We start from the raw sequence: 23453 nt of genomic DNA on the forward strand, positions 1-23453 counted from the left end.
TTCATTAAAGGTCATTTATTCCCAGCGATTTTGGGCTTTTAAAATCAGCCGCATCCCTCATGCTGCTTTGTGGAAGGGCTCTGCCCCGCTCCAGCGTCCGAGACAACTTTAGGCTCAGCCTAAGTGTTCAGAGGACTCGTATTCTCAGCAAACACGGGCTAAAAAGCTGTCAAACCCTAACAAGGAGTGTCCACAACCTCAAATACTTTCAACAAAATTAATCTTACGCTGTTCTTCACGGCTTAACTGTACCCACCAGCCTGGGCCATTGTCACCAGTACCTTGTCAGCACCATTAGCTACAAGGAGAGACTGAAAAAACGCAGGGATTATCAGGAAGCTGAGCTTATGCTGGATGAAGGCAGCGCCAGCGAGGAAATCTGGGTACTCACACCACTTTTATCTGGAGAAGAAAGGTGTAACAATGACCGGCTGCAAACTGAGGCTGGACAAGTTAAAACGAGAGTCAAAACATGGGATTTTTAACAGGCTGGTAATTATCCATGAGGACAAATACACGGAAAGCAGAAGGTTGGGGGAGGTTTCAGATCAAGCCCGGTTACATCCCTAAAATAAAGGTTGTAGCTCAAACAAGACTTAAGCGTGCTGGAGGGATCCTGTGGCTGAGGAGCAGCCGTGTGGGTTTCTAGAGGCACAGAGAAAAGTATTTTCAATGTTTTTAGGCTCTGGGTGATGGGTTGGGACACACGGGGCTGCTGTTTCCAAGATTTGTCATGGTTTCTTGCATTCGGCAACAAAACAACATGAAAATTGGTCTCATAGCTTGAAAACGGGGAAGCGGTCGCTGCAAGAGTGGGCACGGGGAGGATCCAAAAGTGGGTCACGCTGTGGGGGGATTTATTTCAAAACGAAGGTGAAAACTGGGGAAAGCTGGGCTATCTGGACTGTGCTCAGCCCCCCCCACTGCTCTGTGATGGGAGATGTCGCACTTTTCCATGAGAACCAGTTAACTTACAGGCATGGGCTCTCTAAATAAACTATTTTATAGTATCTTGGTTCATTCTTTATCACTGTGGCTGGTGGTCTGTGTGTTTGTGCAGAGAAAAGAGAAAATGCATATGTTTAAAGAAACGAGCGTTGCAGCTCTTGAGAAGAGGTCAGCACCATGTTCTGTAACATACGGTGCTCCCAGGTTCTTATCTGCATCTCATGGGTTGATCCACAGCCACCCCAGGAAGGATTTTGCTGTATGATCTTCACAAACGCGAGCGGGTATCAGAAAGGATGGCAGGTTGCCTCTCCTGTGCTTTTTCATGTGAAAACGTTATTGATTCGCACTCCTGTATCAGCGAAATCAGAGTCTCCAGCTGCAAGCTCCCAGCCTTAATTCAGCAGCCACCGCGGAGCAAAATCCCCACAGCTCAGGGATCCGCTCGCTGCTGTAAAACACCTGTCCAAGGCGGGCTGGTCTCTTTAATCTGTTCTACCTCACGCTCCATAATCAAGATGAAGAGAAACAAACCGCAGTTCGCTTGGATGAGATCGTGTCTGTGTCTTGATCCGGGATTTACGATTCCTCGTGTTGCTGGGAGGACTGAGGGTTGCAAGATGCCTTTTCCTCCGATGCTATCAGTGAGGTGAGCAGGAGGAATATTGCAAAGAACCATATTTTTGGCGAGATAGCTGACAGCTTTGCCAAGCTATAGGCTGAGCTTAACCTCAGCTCCGTGACCTCCCACATCAGGGACCCCATGAACTGTTTGAAGAGAGACGTAAGCAGGAAAAAGAGAGGGACGACACGACCTTTACCACATCTGGAGTAGCTCCTGCTCCACTTTCTTTTTCATTCTGCCTCATTGCAGCCCAATGGGAGTCAGGACTCAAACCTGGGGAAGGGTGCGGCAGTTTGTCCGTCCACAAATCTGCTTTGCGGGGTTAAAGCCCAACAAACTTCACCCTCGCAAGAAGAGGCTGAGGAAGCAAAGCGGAGAAAGAGCTTTCAAGGCTTCCAACGGAGAAACAAAGCAGCGCTATACAAGAATGATGAGCTCTCGCTTTGGTAACCCCCACGGCCAGCTCGGTGGGGGCAGCTGCATGTTAATGCCTTATTAGTTTGCGCTTGGTGTTCTCCCCATGCTGCAAGAGGAAAGGACAGCGATGCAAAGGTTTTTGGTGTCTCCGTAAGTCCCTCCATTGCTGCAGCGAGGACCTGCCTGCGTTTTGTTGGCATTTTTTTTCCTGGCAAGAATGCGATGGATGAACGCAGAGACGCAGAAATAAGGAATTCGTAACCCGGATGGTGAGTTTTGTATGGAATGAGCTCAATTGGAGGTAGGTCTGACTGATGGCAGGGGTAACCTGCACAGTCCACCTTTCAGTGGAAACGATTTAAGAAAACTCTGCTGTCAGTACGTTCAAGCAAAGAAACAGCTTGGAATGAGGGGAACCCCCCTGAAGTTCAATCACAGATATTCACAGGCCAGGCTAATCCACACCCTCAGCACTGAAGTGCTATGGAAACCCAGAGACAGGTATCAGTGTGCTGATAAAAACAGAACTGGGTTTGTTCCCGGCACGGCTTTGGAAAGCAGCCGGTATCGCTTCTGCACAGCAAATTCCTTTGTGAGCTGATAAACGCAGCAGCATATTGAATATCGAGCCCTCTCGAGGGAAATTCTGTTGGAACTAGGGAGGGTTCGTCCAAAAATCGCCCTGCAGAGTTGCGGCTCCCTGAACTGCACCAATTTAGAGTCTGAGCGCTAACTCTCACACACAGAATTTGCTGACATGCAGAACCTTCACCCTTTCTGTATTTCATCTCCAATCCCTCGCCCTCTTCTGCAAACGCTACAGAAGTGACGGGATCTGAGGCTGCAGAGCTGCGCTGCCACCGCATTTCAACCCACGGGCACAACGCCCGGGCTCTCCCTGCTTTGCAGTCCCAAGAAATCTGAATATCTTGCTTAACTCCCCTCTTGTTTCTGCTGCCGAATGGCCTGTAAAAAGATATCCTTGACTTGGTCCATTGTGTCCTGATACAGTTTAAAATCTTCCTCCCTGTTCCTCACAGTAGCCTCCAAGGCGGCCTTCAGAGCTTCGTTCTCATCCAGCTGCGTCACGAGCCTGCGAGGAAACAGAAGGAAAACTTCCCCGTGAGCTGTGGGGCTTCAGAGCAAATGAGAACAAGCGCTTCAGCTCTGGGGGAAAATAGAGTGAAACACATGCTCTCTGGTAATTTTATGACAGGTATCAGAAGGAGTAGACTTAACGCTTGTTCCTTCTCTCTTTGAGGTGGAAAAGAGTGTTAGATGACCAAGGTGTGTTTTGTTAAAGGTTGTTGTTTTAGTTTCACTAATAAGCTTGCAATCAATGCATTAGGAAAGGAAAAGGGGGAGGGAAAGGGGGAGAAGGGAAAGGGGGAGAAGGGAAAGGGGGAGAAGGGAAAGGGGGAGAAGGGAAAGGGGGAGAAGGGAAAGGGGGAGAAGGGAAAGGGGGAGAAGGGAAAGGAAAAAAAAAGAAAAAAGAAAAAGAAAGGAAAAGGAAAAGGAAAAGGAAAAGGAAAAGGAAAAGGAAAAGGAAAAGGAAAAGGAAGAGGAAGAGGAAGAGGAAGAGGAAGAGGAAGAGGAAGAGGAAGAGGAAGAGGAAGAGGAAGAAGAGGAAGAAGAGGAAGAAGAGGAAGAAGAGGAAGAAGAGGAAGAAGAGGAAGAAGAGGAAGAAGAGGAAGAAGGAAAGAGGAAAAGAGGAAAAGAGGAAAAGAGGAAAAGAGGAAAAGAGGAAAAGAGGAAAAGAGGAAAAGAGGAAAAGAAAGAAGGAAAGAGGAAAGGGGAAAAGAGGAAAAGAGGAAAAGAGGAAAAGAAGAAAAGAAAAGAAGAAAAGAGGAAAAAGGAAAACATAGGAAAAAAGAAAATAGGAAAAAAAGAAAATAGGAAAAAAAGAAAACAGGAAAAAAAGAAAATAAAAAGGAAAAAAGGAAAAAAGGAAAAAAGGAAAAAAGGAAAAAAGGAAAAAAGGAAAAAAGGAAAAAAGGAAAAAAGGAAAAAAGGAAAAAAGGAAAAAAGGAAAAAAGGAAAAAGACAGAGAAAAAAGAGGTGACCTTGTGCGTGTTTTGTGTTGCTTAACGTTTGCATTACCTTAACATTTCTGGGTACCTCTCTAATTACTAGGAAATTTGTGTAAGAATGACACAGACAAGCTCAAAACACAACATCTGCCATTTCTACGGAGTTCGCGAGGTTCTGTCTCCCGAGGAGCAGGTGCAGGGAACATCCCAGCAGCCAATTTGAGCTACCGCGAGTAACGAGACACGGAGGAAGGGAAACCTGACCTGGTGCTCAGCTCCTGTATCTGCGACTGGGGCGGCAGCCTGGACAGCTGGGCCGCCGAGAGCTCCGGTCTGTGAGCCTGCAGCACGACGGCTCTCGAGGGACCGGCAGCCTGGCCTGGAGGTTTAACCACAAAACAGAGTTTTAGTGAAACAAGCAACCGTCTTCATTCACAGAATCCCAGAGTGTCAGGGGTTGGAAGGGACCTGGAAAGCTCATCCAGTGCAATCCCCCCATGGAGCAGGAACACCCAGCTGAGGTTCCACAGGAAGGTGTCCAGGCGGGTTTGAATGTCTGCACAGAAGGAGACTCCACAACCTCCCTGGGCAGCCTGGGCCAGGCTCTGCCACCCTCACCCCAAACAAGTCTCTTCTCAAATTTAAGTGGAACCTCGTGTGTTCCAGTTTGAACCCATTACCCCTTGTCCTATCACTGGTTGTCACCGAGAAGAGCCTGGCTCCATCCTCACTTAATATTATGACAACTGTTGCTTCCTTGCCTGTGATAAAGTTTGCGTGTGGCACACACCGAAACAGCTTTGGTAAAGCGCTTTGACCCTCAGCATAAACACAACATATGTTAAAAAACTTCCATGTGTGCTTCAAGCTCCGGTTCTAAATCAGGAAAGCTGTCCTAAATAAAGGCTTACCCGAAACATGGAGCATTGCTCCCGTCATTTCAAATGGGCACAAAACCATTTTTCAGGGTTATGGAGAAAACAATTCAGATTTACTGCTGGGATCGGAGAAGCAAAAAACTGTGATGGACCAGTGAATCCCTATGATGGAAGAAGGTTCGGAGAAGAGAGGCAAGAACAATGTGCTCAAGAAGCTCAGAAAGGAACGTAGGGGGTAGGAGGAGGATGCTGAACTGGTCCCAGCAGCGAGGGGACTGGAGGGCGGCCTTTGCTGTCGATAAACAGCTAAAACAGTTGAGTATAATGTAAATCACCTTCTTTAAAATAATCAATAGCAAGCACTACAACTCTCTGAAAGGAGCTTGGAGCATGGAGGGGGTTGGTCTCTTCTCCCAAGTAACAAGTGCTAGGACAAGAGGAAATGGCCTCGAGTTGTACCAGGGGAAGTTTAGATTGGATATTAGGAAAAATTCTTCACCGAAAGGGTTGTCAGGATCAGGCTGCCCAGGGCAGTGGTGGAGTCACCATCGGTGGAGGGGTTTAAAAGGTGTTTAGATGAGGTTCTCAGGGCCATGGTTTAGTGCTAGAGTTGGACTCAATGATCCTGAGGGTCTCTTCCCACTGCAATGACTCTATGACTCCATTATTCACCCCCTACCTTGAGGCAGCCAGACCAACCTGAGCGAAACGCGTATGTGGTTCAGAGTATAAAAACCAAACAAGCAGCAAAATGAACTTTGAAGAAAACAGGTTCGACTCGGCTTCAACCCACGTGTTCCTTTCCACAGCTGGGGACACCCAGTAATGTGACAGCGAACATCTGGGCCGGTAACGGGAATCACATTTGCGCTGAGATTCAATTGTATATTGCAATTGCTGTATTGTGCTCGTATCATGATTCCACTACACTGCTGTCTCATCTTTCCAAATTAAAATGCCACATAACTCCAAAGAAGTAAATTTGGTATTGAAACACTAAATCCTCCTCATGTGGAATATGTGAAAGAACCTGGTCAGGGAGTATTGGACTCTGACAAAACCATGAGAAGAAAAGGCGATGTTGTATAACCAAGAAAAGCTTTTGATCTGGAGGCTGAGGAAAACCTGTTACTTACCTTATTCTCCACTGGGATTACTCTTTGCTAATTAGAAATTTGGATAAGACATTAAAAAAAAATGAAAAGCATGAATAATTTTCAAACACAACTGGGTCGCTTCTAGCTACTCAGCATCATTATCTACTTCCCTCGAATTGAAGAGACTAGAAACATTAGATTAGCAATTAGATCAGCTCCCTCCAATTTTGCACTTTCGGAAAGAAAAGAAAATATTATGTTAATTAGCGGGTTCTCTAGTCTCCATTTTATACTCAGGCTTTTCATTCCTTATTTCATCAGCTATCTGGCATGAAAGCATTTAGATAACCTACACGCTCTGCTGAAGAGGTGTATTACGGACTTGTAGACTCATTTTTTTGTATGAACTCCAGAGAGTTTTGCACATCACAAGGGGCTGAGCTTTCTTCAAAGAAGGATGGAGAAATAGATTGTGACCTACTCATCTTGCGGACTTAAAGAGGATTTCTTCCTATTAGTCTTAATGTCAATTCTTTTCTACGTTTGCTTTTAGTCCTTAAGCAGACACGATTAATGAACTAAATATTTAGTAAGAAGGAACCTGTCACAGCAGTAAGAACAGGCTACGACACATCAGTCTCCCAGAGGTGAGTTACTACACCGTTACTACAGCACAACAACTCGACCAAAATGGCTCAGGACCTGGAGAGTTTATTGCTTTGAGGTTGCAATAGAAATTTAAGTGGAGCTCTCTTATCCAGAGGAATGTCCTATATCCTGAAGGCCAAAGGCTGCAGCATATTGTTTCTAAGCACAAGGTTTCTACCCGGATCTAAGTTTTCCTGCAGTACTTTCTGTGTTGTCAGGTTCTTGGTTAATACAGGTAAGAAAGCTCTAAAAATCAGCGCTTGCAGAAAAACACATGAGCATGAGTCACTGTTGGCTGAAGCTCTTTGTAAGGACACAACAGTTTTGCTCTATGGAACAGACCCATATTTTGCAGAGAGGAGTAGTTTGAAGATCATTTGGTCCCCCTTGAGGATAAAGGTTCCTCTGAATCCTGTTCCCATTTATCTAATTCTCTGTATGCTGGGTGGGTGAATGGCAGTGCTTCCCTCGAGGTCCTGAACACCGTGTAGTGTTAGACCGGAGACCCAGCCTCTCCTGTAGGAACCAAGATCCCAGTAAGTAACAACACAGAATCATAGAATTATTTTGGTTGGAAAAGACCCTCAAGATCATGGAGTCCAACCGTTAACCCACCCCTGGCACTGCCCCATGTTCCTGAGAACCTCATCTCCGCCTGTCCAACCCTCCAGGGATGGTGACTCCAGCACTGCCCTGGGCAGCCTGTTCCAATGCCCCACAGCCCTTTGGGGAAGAAATTGTTCCCAGATCCAACCTCAACCTCCCCTGGCACAACTTGAGGCCGTTTCTTTGTGTCCCTGTCTCCCCTCAGCTCCTGTTCTCCAGCTGAATCCCCCAGGTCCCTCAGCCACCCCCATCACACTTGTGCTCCAGCCCCTTCCCCAGCTCTATTCCCTTTTCTCAACTCGCTCCAGCACCTCAAGGCCTTTCTTGGCATGAGGGGCCCAAAACTGACCCTAGGATTCCAGGTTTGGCCTCCCCAGGTCCCAGCACAGGGACGGTCACTGCCCTGGGCCTGCTGGCCACACCAGTGCTGGTACCAGCCAGGATGCTGGTGGCCTCTTGGCCACCTGGGCACACGCTGGCTCACGTTCAGCCGCTGTCAACCAACACTCTTTTCCACCGGGCAGTGATTTCTTGCATCATGGTCTTGCTTCGGAGAGATCTTATAGTCAAACACGGATCGGACCAAGAGCACTGTGATGGGAGGTGCGAAGAAACACAATGCAGTCATAGTAGCGCTTCTTACCTCAGCCTGACCCACATCTAAGGAGAAACAAGACACCAGCGCCGGTGGAAAAGGAGCTAACTGCTTATTGAGATCATAGTGCTTAGTGCAGGTCAGCTCCAAGGCGATGAGGTAGCATTGGAACACACGGCGGTGCTGGATGGAGTCGTGATGGAAAGTTACACCATCCATCTGTGAGCTGCAGGGCAGTCCCCCCGTGGCCCAAGATGATGGGTTTCAGTGTGGGGCAGCCTGAGAGCTTGTACAAGGGCTCCGATGAGGCTTGTGACCCCTCTAATGACCATAACTCAGCCTGACGGCATCCTACTATTTGTCAAACAGAAATCCCCATTCCTACTGTTCGTCTCTTTTTACTTTATGAAAATACATATAAAAAGGGAAACCACTGGAAAAGTTTCCTTAAGAATACGTGCCATTTTATTGGTTTAGACACTTTACAGGATCAGAGTCCTTAAGCAATAAAAGGATCTGATCAGGGAAATAAAAATTTAACATCCACCATGAATTCTCCTCCTTTAACTATGCTAGTGAGGCTTTCATATTTATAGCAGGAGATTATCATGTTCATGGGATAATAAATTACACCAGATCTAATTACTTCATCACCAGCAATAGTTTTTCATAGACACTGACAGGCCTTAAATTGGGATGCGTCCTTTAATTCTGCTGTTAACCTTCAGATGAATCTTTCCGGCAGAAGTGTAAGGGGAACACAGCGGTGGACAAGGGGGCAACGCAGAGCAGTGGGGTTTTTTCTGTCATCCCATGAAAACAACACATTGCAAAAGTCCTGGTCCCACTTCAATCTGTGGCAAAACCCTCTTGAATGAAGTGGGGTCAGGATTTTACCTTCCGCATTGGTCCACTGGTCTGAGTGGGTCCAAATCACCATGTGCAGGGTCAAGCACTTGTGTAGGTTTGATAGATAAGAGTCAAAATGTTTTCGCTGCCTATTAACCACGGAGGTGGGACGGGGGACATCGTTGTGGACAAGTGCTCCACCTCACCTGTTTTGCTCCTCGGGGGAGGTTTCGGTGCACTCGTGTTCCTCCCCGGATCCATCTGCAGTTTTTCCAGGTGCTGTTCCAAAATGACGCATCGCCGCCGCTCTTCCTGCAGCCTCTTCTCAGCTTCCAAGACTTTCTCGTTGCCTTCGTCCACCCTGGTAGGCAAAAAAACGGTAGTTCAGCTTATTTATGTCATGACTATTAGGGATCAGTCAGTTTTGATACTGAATCCTGCTTCACAGCTCTCAACAGAGGGAAAAGGAGAATTTTCCAAGCATCCAAAGGCAGAAATCTCAGCGCAATTGTTCAAGATGACATCCTCCAAATTCGCAAACCAGAATTAACTAACGAGAGCATGATGAGATGTAACCTCATCTGAGTGTTCCTGCTCCGGCAAGGGGATTGGACTGGATGAGCTTTCCAGGTCCCTTCCAACCCTTGACATTCTGGGATTCTGTGAGCAGTTGGAAATAATGGGTTCATTAAAGGGGGTTGCCTAAATCCCTTAACACTGGCTACTTGTGTGAATTTACCACTCAGATGAGCAGGAAAGCTGCAGATTGCCGAGGGAAAGGGTTTTTTTAATTAGAGGAATAATAAATGGCATTTTCTTAAACGCTCTGGGAAAATTTGGAAGGAAAATAGTTTATAAAACCCCTGTCTAGAATTGAGCTGTTTTGCGTCAGTCGTGTGCGAGTATGAAAAGAAACTTGACGTTGCTTTGAATAAACTTGGCCATTAGATGCTGTTGTGGAAGTGAGTGGAAAAGAAACTGCTGGTTCACTCTGCAGTGCCGTAGGGAAGAGCAAAGCGCTTCTCTATTCACCCTGCACATCACCTCAGAAAATTAGCTATGAAAACCGTGCTGCGCACCCACAGACGCAGCCAGCGGTGCGTCTCATGGGGCAAATGACTCCAAATGATTGTAAAAGTCCTGGTCCCACTTCAATCACAGTATCACAGTATCACAGTATGTTTGGGATTGGAAGGGACCTCAAAAGATCATCCAGTCCAATCCCCCTGCTGGAGCAGGAACGCCTAGGTGAGGTCGCACAGGAAGGTGTCCAGGCGGGCTTTGAATGTCTGCAGGGAAGGAGACTCCACAACCTCCCTGGGCAGCCTGTTCCAATGCTCTGTCACCCTCACCATGAAGAAGTTTCTTCTCAAATTTAAGTGGAACCTCTTGTGTTCCAGTTTGATCCCATTACCCCTTGTCCTATCATTGTTTGCCACTGAGAAGAGCCTGGCTCCATCCTCGTGGCACTCACCCTTTATATATTTATAAACGTTAATAAGTCCACCCCTCAGTCTCCTCTTCTCCAAACTAAAGAGACCCAGCTCCCTCAGCCTTTCTTCATAAGGGAGGTGCTCCACTCCCTTAATCATCTTTGTTGCCCTACGCTGGACCCTCTCCAGCAGTTCCCTCTGTGGCAAAACCCTCTTGATTTAAGCAGGGCCAGGATTTTACCTTCCGCATTGGTCCACTGGTCTGAGTGGGTCCAAATCACCACGTGCAAGGTCAAGCACTTGTGTAGGCTTGATGGATAAGAGTCAAAATGTTCTTGCTGCCTATTAACCATGGAGGTGGGACAGGGGAACATTGTTGTAGACTCTCTGTATTGTATAATGCAGAATAAAAGAATTTGCTTCTTGACCCCATGGGATATAGCTGATTACTCCCTGAATCAGGAGACTCGATTAGTCTGATTTCCCTCCTAGCTGGCATAACTGGAAAAAAACCTATTACAACTATAATAAAATTATATCACTGTCTTAAAAATGTAGCTGAAGGCAAAGCTCTGACCTCCTGTGGCCGTGAATTACCAGGCTGGCGACAAGGTATGAGGCATTATATTTCTCTCAGTGGTTCTAAATTCACTACACTTTTCATTTGGCCAGGTGTTCCCTTAGCGCCCACGTTCGATAAACAGTGGAGGAAAAATGACAAGATTAGTCATTTTTTTATTAAATCTTCCACCAATATGAATAACTTCAATTAAAACGTTCCTCTAGCTCTTCCCTTTCGCCCAGCAGGGCCCGATCCTCCAAACCTTTTACTATGAAGCATCTTTGCCAGTATGTTCTGCCCTGCAGTGATTGTGAAACACAGACCTAAATTCTAGCAAAATCCCAGCCCTATAACTATTCCCAGTGCTCCCCTCTTCACTTAAGCATTATTTGTGTTACCTGAGCTTTGCTGACCCACACTCCAGCAGGGGAAGAGGAGGAATGCCTGATTTATTGTTTACATCTACACATGTTGAAATATGACCGGGTGCTACGTTATCCTGAGGTCTTCCGAGAGTTATTGCACACTGCCTCGCAAAATTTACTTTACCTGCAGGAGCTCTTGATAAATGCGTGATAAGCGTGGAGCTGCTGAATCATCAGTCCGTGGTACATTTTACAAGCAACTGTGCATTTCATTGACTCCGTGTTCTTCATCATCCTGTGGCCGTGACGGCCCCATTTCAGCCACCACTCACCCCTCCATCCTCATCTAATTGTGTAGCTCTATTAAAGTCTCTGGGCTTATAAACAGAAATAGAGTTCTTCCAGTGTGTATTTCCAGGATTTAGCCTTTAAAAGCACAGGGGATGATACCTTTATCACAGTTACCAAAAAATCATACTTGTCTAATTGCGATTAATTGTATGGGAAAAGTTAGACAAGTGAGAAATTATGACTACTGTAAAATAAAGCAAGCAGATAGTGCCTATTGTATCCAATAGTATATCTTCAAAAGTATGACTTAGCACAAGCTGGAATCCAGATTTGGGAATCAAATAATACACAATCTCTGTGTGGGAAAATAAGCAGTAGCTGAAAGAGAAAAGATTTGCTTTCCCTGCCCTTCTAAAACAAAGTTGGCTTTTAATATCATCTTCAATTGAACCAAATAATAGGAAAAAAATAATCACCACTCTGCTGCAGTTCAACCAAAAGAAATTCATTTAGGGTAAAACTTAAAGGAATGCGTAAAGGTTCTGGAACAGAAGTCAGGTTATAATTAGTGTTTACTACTGATTAATAATCTCGCTGCCTAAATTGTACCACGCATATATTAATGCACCAATTCTAGTTTTATCTAGGTGCAGAAAGCTTGATGGTGACTCAATTTTTTTCTGTCCTTTGCTCTATAATAATAATAATAATAATAATAATCATCATCATCATCATCATCATCATCAACTAGGCAGGGAAACTGAGCAGAAAAAAATGCACAAGCCCCTGTTTAAGGAAAAGATCAGCCTGGCAGCATCTGGTGTGCGGTGCTGCAGGCTCTCACGCGTCTCAAGTGCTCCGCAATCTCAGCATCCCACAAAGGACGCGCCAGAACCAGCCGCTACCTTTTCTGCAGCACAGCGACCAGTTCCAGGAGCCTGTCCCTCTCCACTTGAGCCGCCTGGCACAGGGCTTTGTGCTCCACAATCTGTGTCTGTAACGCTTTCCAGTCCGGGCTGTCAGCGCTGGCGAGCCTAAAAACAGCACCAGGGTAGAGAGACTGTTTCCCATTTGATGAATAAAAGCAACGAGACAAAGGGCAGGGTTTGAATAAAACCATATCAAAATACACTTGTCTGAAGGCAGAAGGCAGAGTCAAGCTCACTGCCTCCCCCCAGCATCAGTCTCTATATTGCAATAAATAGAAATATGGGGAAATAAAGTTTTATTAGCAAGGTTTTTCTCCTTCGCAGGGGTGTTCTCTCTTCCCACCACCCCTGAAAACAAACTTCCACCTCTGATTAATTCACTGCTGCTGACTCCCATGGCTGCTGCCAAAAAGCAGCTACGTGTGGATTCTCCAAAGTGCTACACTAAGCTTTTAAATGGCCCGTTATTGATTTTCTCCCACTGAAAGGCTTCAGGCAGCATTAGTACAATGGCTGTTCTCATGCCTGATATGTGATGAAAGGAAGGGGCAGTTTTCCCTTGTATCCCATTATTACGGACTTCATCACTCCTCCGACCTCTCTCTGCACAGGAGTATTCAGGAATAGTTCCTTTAGCGCAAAATGCAGGAGAAATCTTGGTGCTTGGGGGTGAAAAGGGAAAAATGGGATTTATGAGGCGTAAAACTAGCAATCAATTAAAAAAATATGGAGGGCAAGGGGACACTAGAGCCTGTGCCAGAGCCATTTGGCAGCATCAGGTAGAAAGGACGATGGAAGAAGCTGTTTGTTAAAGAAACAAGGCAGACAAGGATAGCACTGGTCAGCAGCTTGCGGAGCGTGGCAGGAAACCTCCCTTGTTTAGGATAGAGTTTATATATGTACCAGGAAACCTCCCTTGTTTAGGATAGAGTTTATATATGTACCAGAAAACCTCCCTTGTTTAGGATAGAGTTTATATATGCACCAGAAAACCTCCCTTGTTTAGGATAGAGTTTATATATGTACCAGAAAACCTCCCTTGTTTAGGATAGAGTTTATATATGTACCAGAAGGCCTCCCTTGTTTAGGATAGAGCTTATATACGTACCAGAAAACCTCCCTTGTTTAGGATAGAGTTTATATACGTACCAGAAGGCCTCCCTTGTTTAGGATAGAGCTTATATACGTACCAGGAAGCCACCCTTGTTTAGGATAGAGTTTATATACGTACCAGGAAACCTCCCTTGTTTAGGATAGAGTTTATATATGTACCAGAAAACCTCCCTTGTTTAGGATAGAGCTTATATACGTACCAGAAAACCTCTCTTGTTTAGGATAGAGTTTATATATGTACCAGAAGACCTCCCTTGTTTAGGATAGAGCTTATATACGTACCAGGAAACCTCCCTTGTTTAGGATAAAGTTTACATATGTACCAGGAAACCTTCCTTGTTTAGGATAAAGTTTATATACGTACCTTCCAGGTGAGATGTTGTTACTGAGAAGGGAAGGTTTAGTAGCTGCCGACTCTACAAGCATATGGCCCATCTTGGACACTGTGCTGGGAGGAAGGAAAGTTTGGTCAGGCACTGAGTTCTACAGAGGGCAGCCCTCCAAGAACTCCGCTTGTATTCCGCTGTCTGGGTTTATTGCTGCCTTGTAGGGAAAAGACTCCCAGAGGCTCCTTAGCGGGTGTGCACAACAGCTCAGCTTGCTCCCCGACTCCAAAACACGCAGCAAAAACACCTTAGGTGAAAAATTCTAGCTCAGCGTTTGATTTCTGTGCTTCTGGGGATACTTTGCTGGCACTGTGGCCCAGCATTGAGGAGCTCCATGTCACAGAGCAGCCACACAGCAACTCGAGAGCAGGAATAGCTCCCAACCCTGCTTGGTTCAAGCTGAGCACACGGCCACGCAAGCAGGTGCTGGTGCTGTTTGCTCCTCCTGAGGGAAAGGGCTCGGGGGTGATGAAATGTTGGGCATGAGCCAGCAATGTGTGTTCACAGCCCAGAAGGCAACTGTATCTTGGGCTGTGTCAGCAGCAGCGTGGGCAGCAGGTTTGGGGGTGATTCTGCCCCTCTGCTCTACTGAGATCCCCCCTGCAGTGCTGGTCCAGCTCTGGGTCCTCAGCACAGGACACACATGGACCTGCTGGAGAGGGGCCAGAGGAGCCACAGAAATGATCCGAGGCTGGAACAGCTCTGCTGGGAGGACAGGCTGAGAGAGCTGGGGTGTTCAGCTGGAGAAGAGAAGCTCCGGGGAGACCTTATTGTGGACTTTCCGTGCTTAAAATGAGCTGACGAGAAAGATGGGGACAGACTTTTTAGCAGGGCCTGTTGCGATAGGAAAAGGGGTGATGGTTTTAAATTAAAGGAGGGAGATTCAGGCTGGACATGAGGAAGAAATTTTGAACAATGAGGGTGGTGAGAGCCTGGCCCAGGTTGCCCAGAGAGGTGGTGGATGAACCATCCCTGGAGACATCCCAGGTCAGGCTGGACGGGGCTCTGAGCAACCTGAGCTGGTGAAGATGTCCCTGCTCATGGCAGGGGGGCACTGGATGAGATTTGAAGGTCCCTCCCAACCCAAGCTGTTCTTCAATTCTAGGATTCTATGACCCTTGCCCAGAGCACTCCCACCTCCCACCTGCACCCACTACGGGGAGCGACAAGCACAGGTCACTGCACTTGTTTGATGGTGTTTCCATGTTGCATGCTTTCATAACCAACCGAACCCCTGTTCTGCAACAAGGTGCACAACTCTTCTTTCCAAATGCCCTTTAAAACTCTTTTTTAATATAATTTTCTGAAACCTTCTGCTTTGCGGAGCCTCTCAGGAAGATCTCTCAGGATTGGTGTTGTACGAGGAGTCAGCTGATAACACTGAGGTATCACTTCCAGTCTGGCTGAGTTTTATGAATCATGATACGTGTGCTTGGGACATAAAATTCTAGTGTCTGTTTGCCGAAGTTGAGCTCAGCAGCCTAAAGGCAAGACCTTGTAGACTTAGCCCATGTCTCCTTGTCTGTAGACTGCACCTAACAGAAGATAAAGCCTTGATATTGTGGAACAGGCAGAGCTGCCTTCTAGGCTAGGGGTGGTTAGTCCTAAAATCAAGTTAAGGCTGATAAAGACAGAAGTGGCCCGGTCTAAAAATACAGATTTTTTACTGTGACATCTCCAAGGGGCTTCAGTTCATATTTATAGCATTTTTCATTTCATCTTTCCTGATAGGAAAAGATGATTCACTAAAGTAAAACGGAATAGAGTGTTCATCAGCATATTAAAGTTAATGGAAGGAGTGAGCCCTGCTGACCAAGTTATTAACAGTTTTCAGACTCGTTCATTGCCCACCTGACACGTCAGCTATTTTCACGACAGAGCTACGTTAGCCACATATACAAGCAATAATTTATCCATTGCACTTAGTGGGTTCTACAAAGCCATTACCCAACCTCGCTTTCCTGCTTGCCTTCCTGTGTACCATCAGCAGAGAGATGAAGTAAAAAAGGGGATAAAATACAGATTTGCTCCGTGAGAGCACAACTTCTGCAGAGTTAGGGGTGGGAGAATAAAGTCATAAACCAACAGAGATCCAGAAACTTTCAAATTAAGGATGTTTTAACTCTAAACTTGAACACAGAATCACAGAACCTACTGGGTTGGAAAAGACCTCAGAGATCATCCAGTCCAACCCTTGGTCCAACTCCAGTCCATTGACCAGATCATGGCACTAAGTGCCATGGCCAATCTCAGTTTAAAAACCTCCCGGGCCGGTGAGTCCAGCACCTCCCTGGGCAGCCATTCCAATGCTGACCACTCTCTCTGCACAGAATTGCTTTCTAATCTCCAGCCTCAATTTCCCCTGGCAGAGTTGAAGCCCATGCCCCCTTGTCCTATTGCTGACTGCCTGGGAGAAGAGTCCAATCCCCCCTGGCTAGAACTGCCCTTCAGGTCGTTCTAGAGCGTGCTGAGCTCAGCTCTAAGCTTCCTCTTCTCCAGACTGAACAAGCCCAGCTCCCTCAGCCTCTCCCCATAGCTCCTGTGCTCAAGTCCCTTCCCCAGTCTCGTTGCTCTTCTCTGGACCCGCTCCAGCACTTCAATCTCTTTCCTGAGCTGAGGGGCCCTGAACTGAACACAACACTCCAGGTGTGGCCTCCCCAATGCAGAGTACGGGGAAGGATCACTGCCCTTGTCCTGCTGACCACGCTGGTTTGGATACAGGACAGGATCCCCTTGGCCTTCTTTGCCACCTGGGCACACTGTTGGCTCCTGTTGAGCTTCCTGTCCATGAGTCCCCCCAGGTCCCTTTCTGCCTGACTGCTCTCCAGGCACTCTGTGCCAGCCTGGAGCGCTGCAGGGGGTTGTTGTGGCCAAAATGCAGGACCCAGCACTTGGCCTTGTTGAACTTCATCCCGCTGGAATCAGCCCATTTTTCCAGTCTATCCAGATCCCTGTGCAGAGCCCTCCTGCCTTCCAGCAGCCCCACACTCCCTCCCATTTGGTGTCATCAGCAAATTTGCTGATGATGGTCTCAATCCCCTCATCTAAATCATCAATAAAGATGTTAAACAGGACTGGACCCAACCCTGACCCCTGGGGACACCACTACTGACTGGCCTGAGAACTTATCTTTAATTTTGTAGTAATGCTCTACTTAGACTCAAGGATACATCTGGCAATTTTAAAGCAAGTTTCAGTGTCTAAAGTAACGTGGTGAGTTAAAATTACACAGAAGAAAACAATTGCATCTTTAACCTGATGAAAAATTCCCTCCTTCCTCAGAAGACCAGTCTCACATCCTCATTGGCAATCAGACCATGAATTCTTTTGCAACAAAACCAGCATTTTACCAGACAAGGATATAACTTGCTTTGATATTATGGTGCCTTTATGCAGCCAGAGTCACATCAGGGCAAACAAAAATCAGATTTACCGCTGTATTAAGATTAATGTAATATGACATGGTCCTCAGTGAGGCCTTAAGAATGGCGTTTGTTAAGAATAAATTAGACGTTTTCATCATTTCTGCAAGTAAATCCTACTCCAAGCGTATTTATTGATTTAAATAATGCGCCAGTGACTTAGTGCTTACCTAAAATGGTGTTATGTATTAATTCGCCACCCTGCTTTCAGAAATCTGCTCATTAGAAGCTCCGTTTCTCATAAGAGAGAAGAATCACAGGCACTTAAGCTGACCACATAAACATTATCTGAGCTGGAGAAAGAGAAGTAGCTGTGCTACCCTCATGCCTAATGTAGTCATGTCTGCAAGTCTGTATATCTTTCTCTGTTCCAGGAAGAAAGTCCAAGAGATAACGTGATTTGACATTCCCATATACTGTAAACAGGCTGCCACAGCTGTTGGCACATACAGCACTCGTGGTTTGATACAACCGTCCAGGAAAACCACGTTTTTGAATAACTCACAATGACTTTAAACGCTGACATAAGGGTTTTCTTACCGAGCAGATCCAATCCTGCCAAACTGATTGCTGCCTGACGCCAGAGGCTTCAGCAGAGTGAAACCTGGATCTTCGGGGTGCTCGGAAGGTGTATCAGCTGCTCCTGAACTGTCCTCTTGATGGGCAGATTTCTTCTGTTAATGTTGGAGCAAGTTATAAAACAAATTACACAGTTTGAAGGAAAACAGCTCAATCAATACCCAATCAGCAAATTGCTACGAGCATGCCAGAACTTTGGATTAACAGGACCTCAGTTTCTATCCATTGCAGGATGGAAACAAAGCAAAAGTCAGTAAAAAGTGCATTTTCCTATGAAATCATGGGGTACATACAGGGTCATTAGAGAAGCCACAGCGCAGCATCACCATTACCACTGCCAGCACCGTTGCTTTGTGTCCCTAATCCACGTTTTATCTTTTATCTCTAGCCCCCATTACTGATTTAAAATCTCATTATTACCCTTTGAGTGTTTTGTATCAATGGGAATTTGATGTCTGAATACTGTAACAAACCTGAGTGTACGATATCAGACCACACGAGAAGCCTTTGGCAGGTTATTGGGCTGCCTCTCAACTCCTACACCCGTGCTCTGGCAATAAGATCATGTTGTCTGTGTCAGTTTGCAACACTAGAACATGAAAGTTGAAAACTTGAAAACTGGAGCATCTTTCATATGAAGAAAGACTGAGAGAGCTCGGGCTGTTCAGCCTGGAGAAGGGGAGCTGAAATGGATCTTATTTACGCTGATAAATATCTCCAGGGTGGGTGTCAGAGGATGGACCAGACTCTGTTCAGTGGTGCCCAATGACAGGGTGAGGGGCGATGGGCACAGACTGAAACGCAGGAGGTTCCATCTGAATATGAGGAGAAACTTCTTTCCTTTGAGGTGCCAGAGCCTGGCCCAGGCTGCCCAGAGAGGCTGTGGAGTCTCCTTCTCTGCAGACATTCAAACCCACCTGGATGTGACCCTGTGTGATCTGCTCTGGTGACCCTGCTTTAGCAGGTGGGTTGGACTGGATGATCTCCAGAGGTCCTTCCAACCCAAACCAGTCTGCGATTCTGCGAAAACATTTTTAATGTACTATCCCAAAAGAGGCCCACCTTCCCAATTCTTTCATCTGTACAATTAAATTTCCATATGCCTGATGCCCATCAAACTCATATCAATAGCTTGGACATCTGAGAGAAAGGCAGTTTTTGAAGGGGATTACAGTGGGAGATGAGAATAACTGACTAGAGGTCCTATCGCTGCTGGTACCACGGCAGCCGTTGATGTTCACCTCACCCAGGTTTGTTTGCCTGCTTCCCTCAGCAGTCAAGGATGCTGAATACCGAGAAGCGCCCCTCGCAGCCCAACCCTTGCCGTCAGCCACGTGACGGTCTTGGCATGAAGCCACATGTGGATGCGATTGGTATTTCTGTTCTCTGTTGCTTAAACAGCTTGGAAAAAAAAAAAGTTATATACAAACAGGAAAGAAAATTCAGAGTTACAAGAGAGAATTCCATGAGAATTTCTGATTCCATCAGTTGGCAGAGCAGGTATCAGTGTCTCAAGCTACCAACCATCTCAAACAATCAGAGAGAAGGAAGTGCAGATCTAAAATAATTAACAAAGTGTGCTCCTCTAGTTAATGACTTCTGACTCCCTACCTGAAGTTGCCCGATCTCCTCTTCCAGCTCTTTAACCTTTGCCTCTCGTTCAGCCACCATCTGTCGGAGCTGCTCTATAAGGCAGTTCTGTTTCTGAACCTCGCTGTTCAAATGCTGCCCCAGCACCTGTTGGGACTCCTTGTTCTTCTCATCCTGCTGGCTCAGGTCCTTTAAGATCTCCTGCATTTGCTTCTGTTGGCTCTGATAAAATAAAAACGACGAGTGAGATCTTCACTTCTGTACTTGATGATTATTTACACTCTCTGAGTGTTTTACACACTCCACGACACTCATTTAGAATTCCCAGACCTTTGGTGTGAGCACACTGATGTCACCAGCGCTACCCCAAGAATTTGGTCCATTTCCATGTGCTTTTTGTGACATTAGAACACAATCAGATTGTGACAGTGACATTAAAAGACAAGGGTAGTACCAGATGGCAGCTATGAGGTTAGGCTGTTTACCAGTGGGTTTTGGACTGTTTCTCACACCGACAAATCAAATACTTCTCAGATGGTTTGGTCTATCAGGCCAACAAACTGCAAGCAAGGTGCTTCTTTGATGTAAGGGATAAAGCAGGTTAACCATTTGTTTTCAAGCAAACTCACATCTTTCTGTAATAACTCTAGTGAGGATGCTCAGACTTAGCCCAAGTGACAACTGTTATTTGGCTCCTCTGTAATGTGCCTCATCTGCTGTGGCATTTTTTCTATTTATTCTTTTTAAATTATTATTGTAATTGGGGAAAAGTATTTAGAACCATGGCAGGACAAAATGATCCTGCAAGATCATGACAGCAGACATTTATTTCAGCATAACTGTATCTTGAGCCTCTGCTAACACTCTTGGTTTTGAAGGGGTCAGATCTCAGCCCCAGCTACTTCAAGTGAATGTGCATAAGGTTTAGGACTCACGGCTCAGCTGGTGTGTTTTGGGTTGTGTAACACAACAAATGAAAGAGCAAGATCACAGGCATTCTAAGACCAAAAAAATCTACCAATGGAGCTGAAAGCAGAACAGAGGCTACACTCCAGCTTCAGAGGTCGGACAATCCTATTTCAATCCTTTTCTTCCAATATTTGTAGCTCAAAGCCACTTGGCCGCAGCTGTGTCACACTTGGTGCTGTTGCAGCCTTTATATGATCGGATCCAAAATGCAGAAGGGCTTTAGCTGACTAGGAAACCTCTGGATGTCAGAGTTTGATTCATCAGGCTCCTGCATACCCTGAGGTTGTCTGTGTCACCGTGTCACTAAATTACATCATGTTTTGTCACTTATAGAAAGAGGGCTGATCTGCAGGAGCTGGGATCAGCAAGAATAGTCAGACCATACCAGTAAGGCGTCTATGAGCTCATCGTCGTGTTTTCCTTTCTCCAGCAAGGTTACGATCTGTCCCTTCAGGGTTTTCACTTCGCTGCACAGTATTTTGTTCCTGGCTTTTGAAGCGTCAAGCTTTTTTTTCACTTCCTCATGACTTTTTTGGAGAGCATCGTGTTCCCCCGTGAGCTTCTGCAGTGATGCAAACACACCATAGGAAATGACAGTTACAGCCCATCACCGAGCCCCAGGTGCTTTGGGGAGTTAAAGGAATCACATATTGCCTGGTAGAATCTAAAAAAATGGAACTGGGATAACATATCCCTAAGCAAGTAGAAATTATAAATGCTACTACTCACTGCCTGCTTGCCAGCATCAGAAAGGTCTATCTATCTGTTCGGGAATACAAGCAGATTAGGGTGATTCAGTTTGTGCCAGGAAGTAAATTACTATTTTCTCTTTAAACATAAGTCTGTGTGCTCCTGTTTTTTCATTTGCCCCACAATTCTCCATGGGGAAACTCTGATCCTTCCAGATACGGGATGGTGATGCCACGCTATCTATTAGAAGCTGTCCTTGGTGTACCCTGCCTCTTGTGCCATGACTTTACCTGGATAAAACTGTCCAGGAAGCACGGAACGGGTAAGTAGTAATGGGCAAGTACAAGGGAAGTTATTGTGAATGGAGCCTGAAAACACTAAGGCAGAAGAGGAACCTTGCAGGTGACAGTTATTGAGGAAAACCTTCCCTGTGCCTTGTGCCTGTAGCTATAAATCTTCTCTTTCATCCTCACGGCCGAGAGTGAAAGGTGTGTATCACCCCATCGCTCATTCTGTTGCACGGTTAAATTGTGGTGGAAAAGCAGCAGCTAATCAAGCTCTGGGATGGTGCCAGATGGCATTTACAGAAGCGAATACAGGAAAGGAGCACAGGGAGATGTGCTTTGCTAACGGGAATATGTGCAGCTGACCACCGCTACTCATGTTTCTCGTGGACACAGGCCTATGTATCCTTTCCACCTCAGGGTTTACTACATGTGCTACTAACTATTGCCTCTCTCAACCCCTAAACACTGGATGCTCGTTGATTTTTGTAACAACAACATGTGATAGATGGAGGGTAAGACTCATTTTCAGAATGGCTCTGGTGTAATTCTCAACTTTATTCTGTTCAAATGTAGAAGCCCACAGCCACACAGATAAATGAGGTGTGAGGGGGACGCTCGTATTTAATGGTGCCTGGAGATGTCTTAACTTATACCCCAACACGACTCACAGGTTTTTACCTCCAAAGTTTCTTTCTTCTCTTTTTCCAAGCTGCGAATCTTCAGCAAGTTCTTCTCTTGGGCTGACAACTTCCTCAGATCAGTAAGGGCCAGCAGTTCCTCATCAATCTCAGTCACTGATGTTCTGGTCTTGTTTTGACCCAACTGATTCTCCAGCTCTCGAACCTAGGGGACAATAAGGACAACTCATCTAGAGCCTTTACCAGGAGCACAGTGGCCCAGCATCAAAGACCACACAACCTGAGGGAACTCTCAGTGTAGCATCGTACTAGTTACTTCTTGGAATTATCATGGTTAATTAACACTGCTAACAAATATACATATCAAGGCCATCGGTGCAGGGAGGAGATATGACAAGATCTACAGGAGAATCAGGACGCACAGGAGATTTGTACCTTATTGGAGACAAGGCAGACACTCCAAAGCATCTTGAATGCCGCTAAAGACACGTGTGAGCAACAGAATAATATCTCAGATCTCCTCTAAAAGGGCAGACTTCCACTCACCTCTATACATTTAAGCATCTCGGTCATTAGCAAAATTACCATCCAGGATGTCATAGAATCAGAGAACAGTTTGGGTTGGAAGGGACCTTCCAAGCTCCCCCAGTGCCACCCCTGCCATGAGCAGGGACATCTTCACCAGCTCAGGTTGCTCAGAGCCCCGTCCAGCCTGGCCTGGGATGTCTCCAGGGATGGTTCATCCACCATCTCTCTGGGCCAGCGTCTCACCACCCTCCTAGTAAAAAATTTCTTCCTCATGTGTAGCCTCAAAGGCCCAATTTGCTCATCTGAATGTAGGTACCTCCTGCTGTTCGAGATGCCCTGGGATGCTGGAGACACAAATGACCCAAGATCTACAAAACATCCATAATCCTCTGCAGATATGACCAGAGGGACACCCTGAGGCATCTCGGCTGGCATCAGACACCTGGGTGTGATCAAGTGAACACAGCCCCTGCATCTCACTACAAACCTCTTTTATAGCCAGCAGAATGGGCACTTTACAGCACAGCTCCTCTGCCCTGCTCTGGAGGTGCCTTCTAAGAGAAGATGCCCCTACCTCACTTCTGATCCAGCGACTGTATTTACGAGAGTCCCACTGACTACAGAAGGGGCCTGAGGACACTGGTTCAGAAATGTCTGCATTACAGTAGAGTACAGTATGTACAGTTTCAGATGAATCCCAGCCAAGGGGTCTAATGGAAGGAAAACGTAATTTGCTAAAGGAAAAGAGGTTAAAAATTCCAGTCAGAGTGCAAAAATCACACTTTGTTGCCATATAATTAACCAGCAGAAATATAGGAAAAATATGTACCAAATTGCCTGAGAGGAGTTTTATTTAAGATGCAGACAAAACTGCCTCCCTGTCTCAAGCTGACATTTCAGATGGATTGTGCCCTTCCGAAGATTCAAGGGTTAAAGATTTTACTGAAGTTCCTGGGGGAGCAACTTGAAAGTCTTTTT

At 46.0% G+C, this 23453-nt stretch overlaps 1 protein-coding gene across 2 annotated transcripts in view; it reads right to left on the reverse strand.

The window, feature by feature from the left end:
- The window catches only part of CCDC13 (coiled-coil domain containing 13), a 40438-nt gene continuing 16985 nt past the window's right edge, over window positions 1-23453 (reverse strand). For both annotated transcript variants that reach the window (XM_065831228.2, XM_071805389.1), the window contains exons 8-16: window positions 21988-22152; window positions 20718-20894; window positions 19385-19585; window positions 17735-17868; window positions 13751-13834; window positions 12250-12378; window positions 8900-9054; window positions 4285-4399; window positions 1-3083 (exon numbers count right to left, since the gene is read on the reverse strand). In XM_065831228.2, coding sequence (XP_065687300.1) covers window positions 2924-3083; window positions 4285-4399; window positions 8900-9054; window positions 12250-12378; window positions 13751-13834; window positions 17735-17868; window positions 19385-19585; window positions 20718-20894; window positions 21988-22152 — 1320 coding nt within the window. In that variant the 3' untranslated portion in view covers window positions 1-2923. The remainder of the gene's footprint in view (window positions 3084-4284; window positions 4400-8899; window positions 9055-12249; window positions 12379-13750; window positions 13835-17734; window positions 17869-19384; window positions 19586-20717; window positions 20895-21987; window positions 22153-23453) is intronic.

Source organism: Patagioenas fasciata, chromosome 2 (assembly GCF_037038585.1).
Source record: "Patagioenas fasciata isolate bPatFas1 chromosome 2, bPatFas1.hap1, whole genome shotgun sequence".
NCBI classification, from domain to species: Eukaryota; Metazoa; Chordata; class Aves; order Columbiformes; family Columbidae; genus Patagioenas; species Patagioenas fasciata.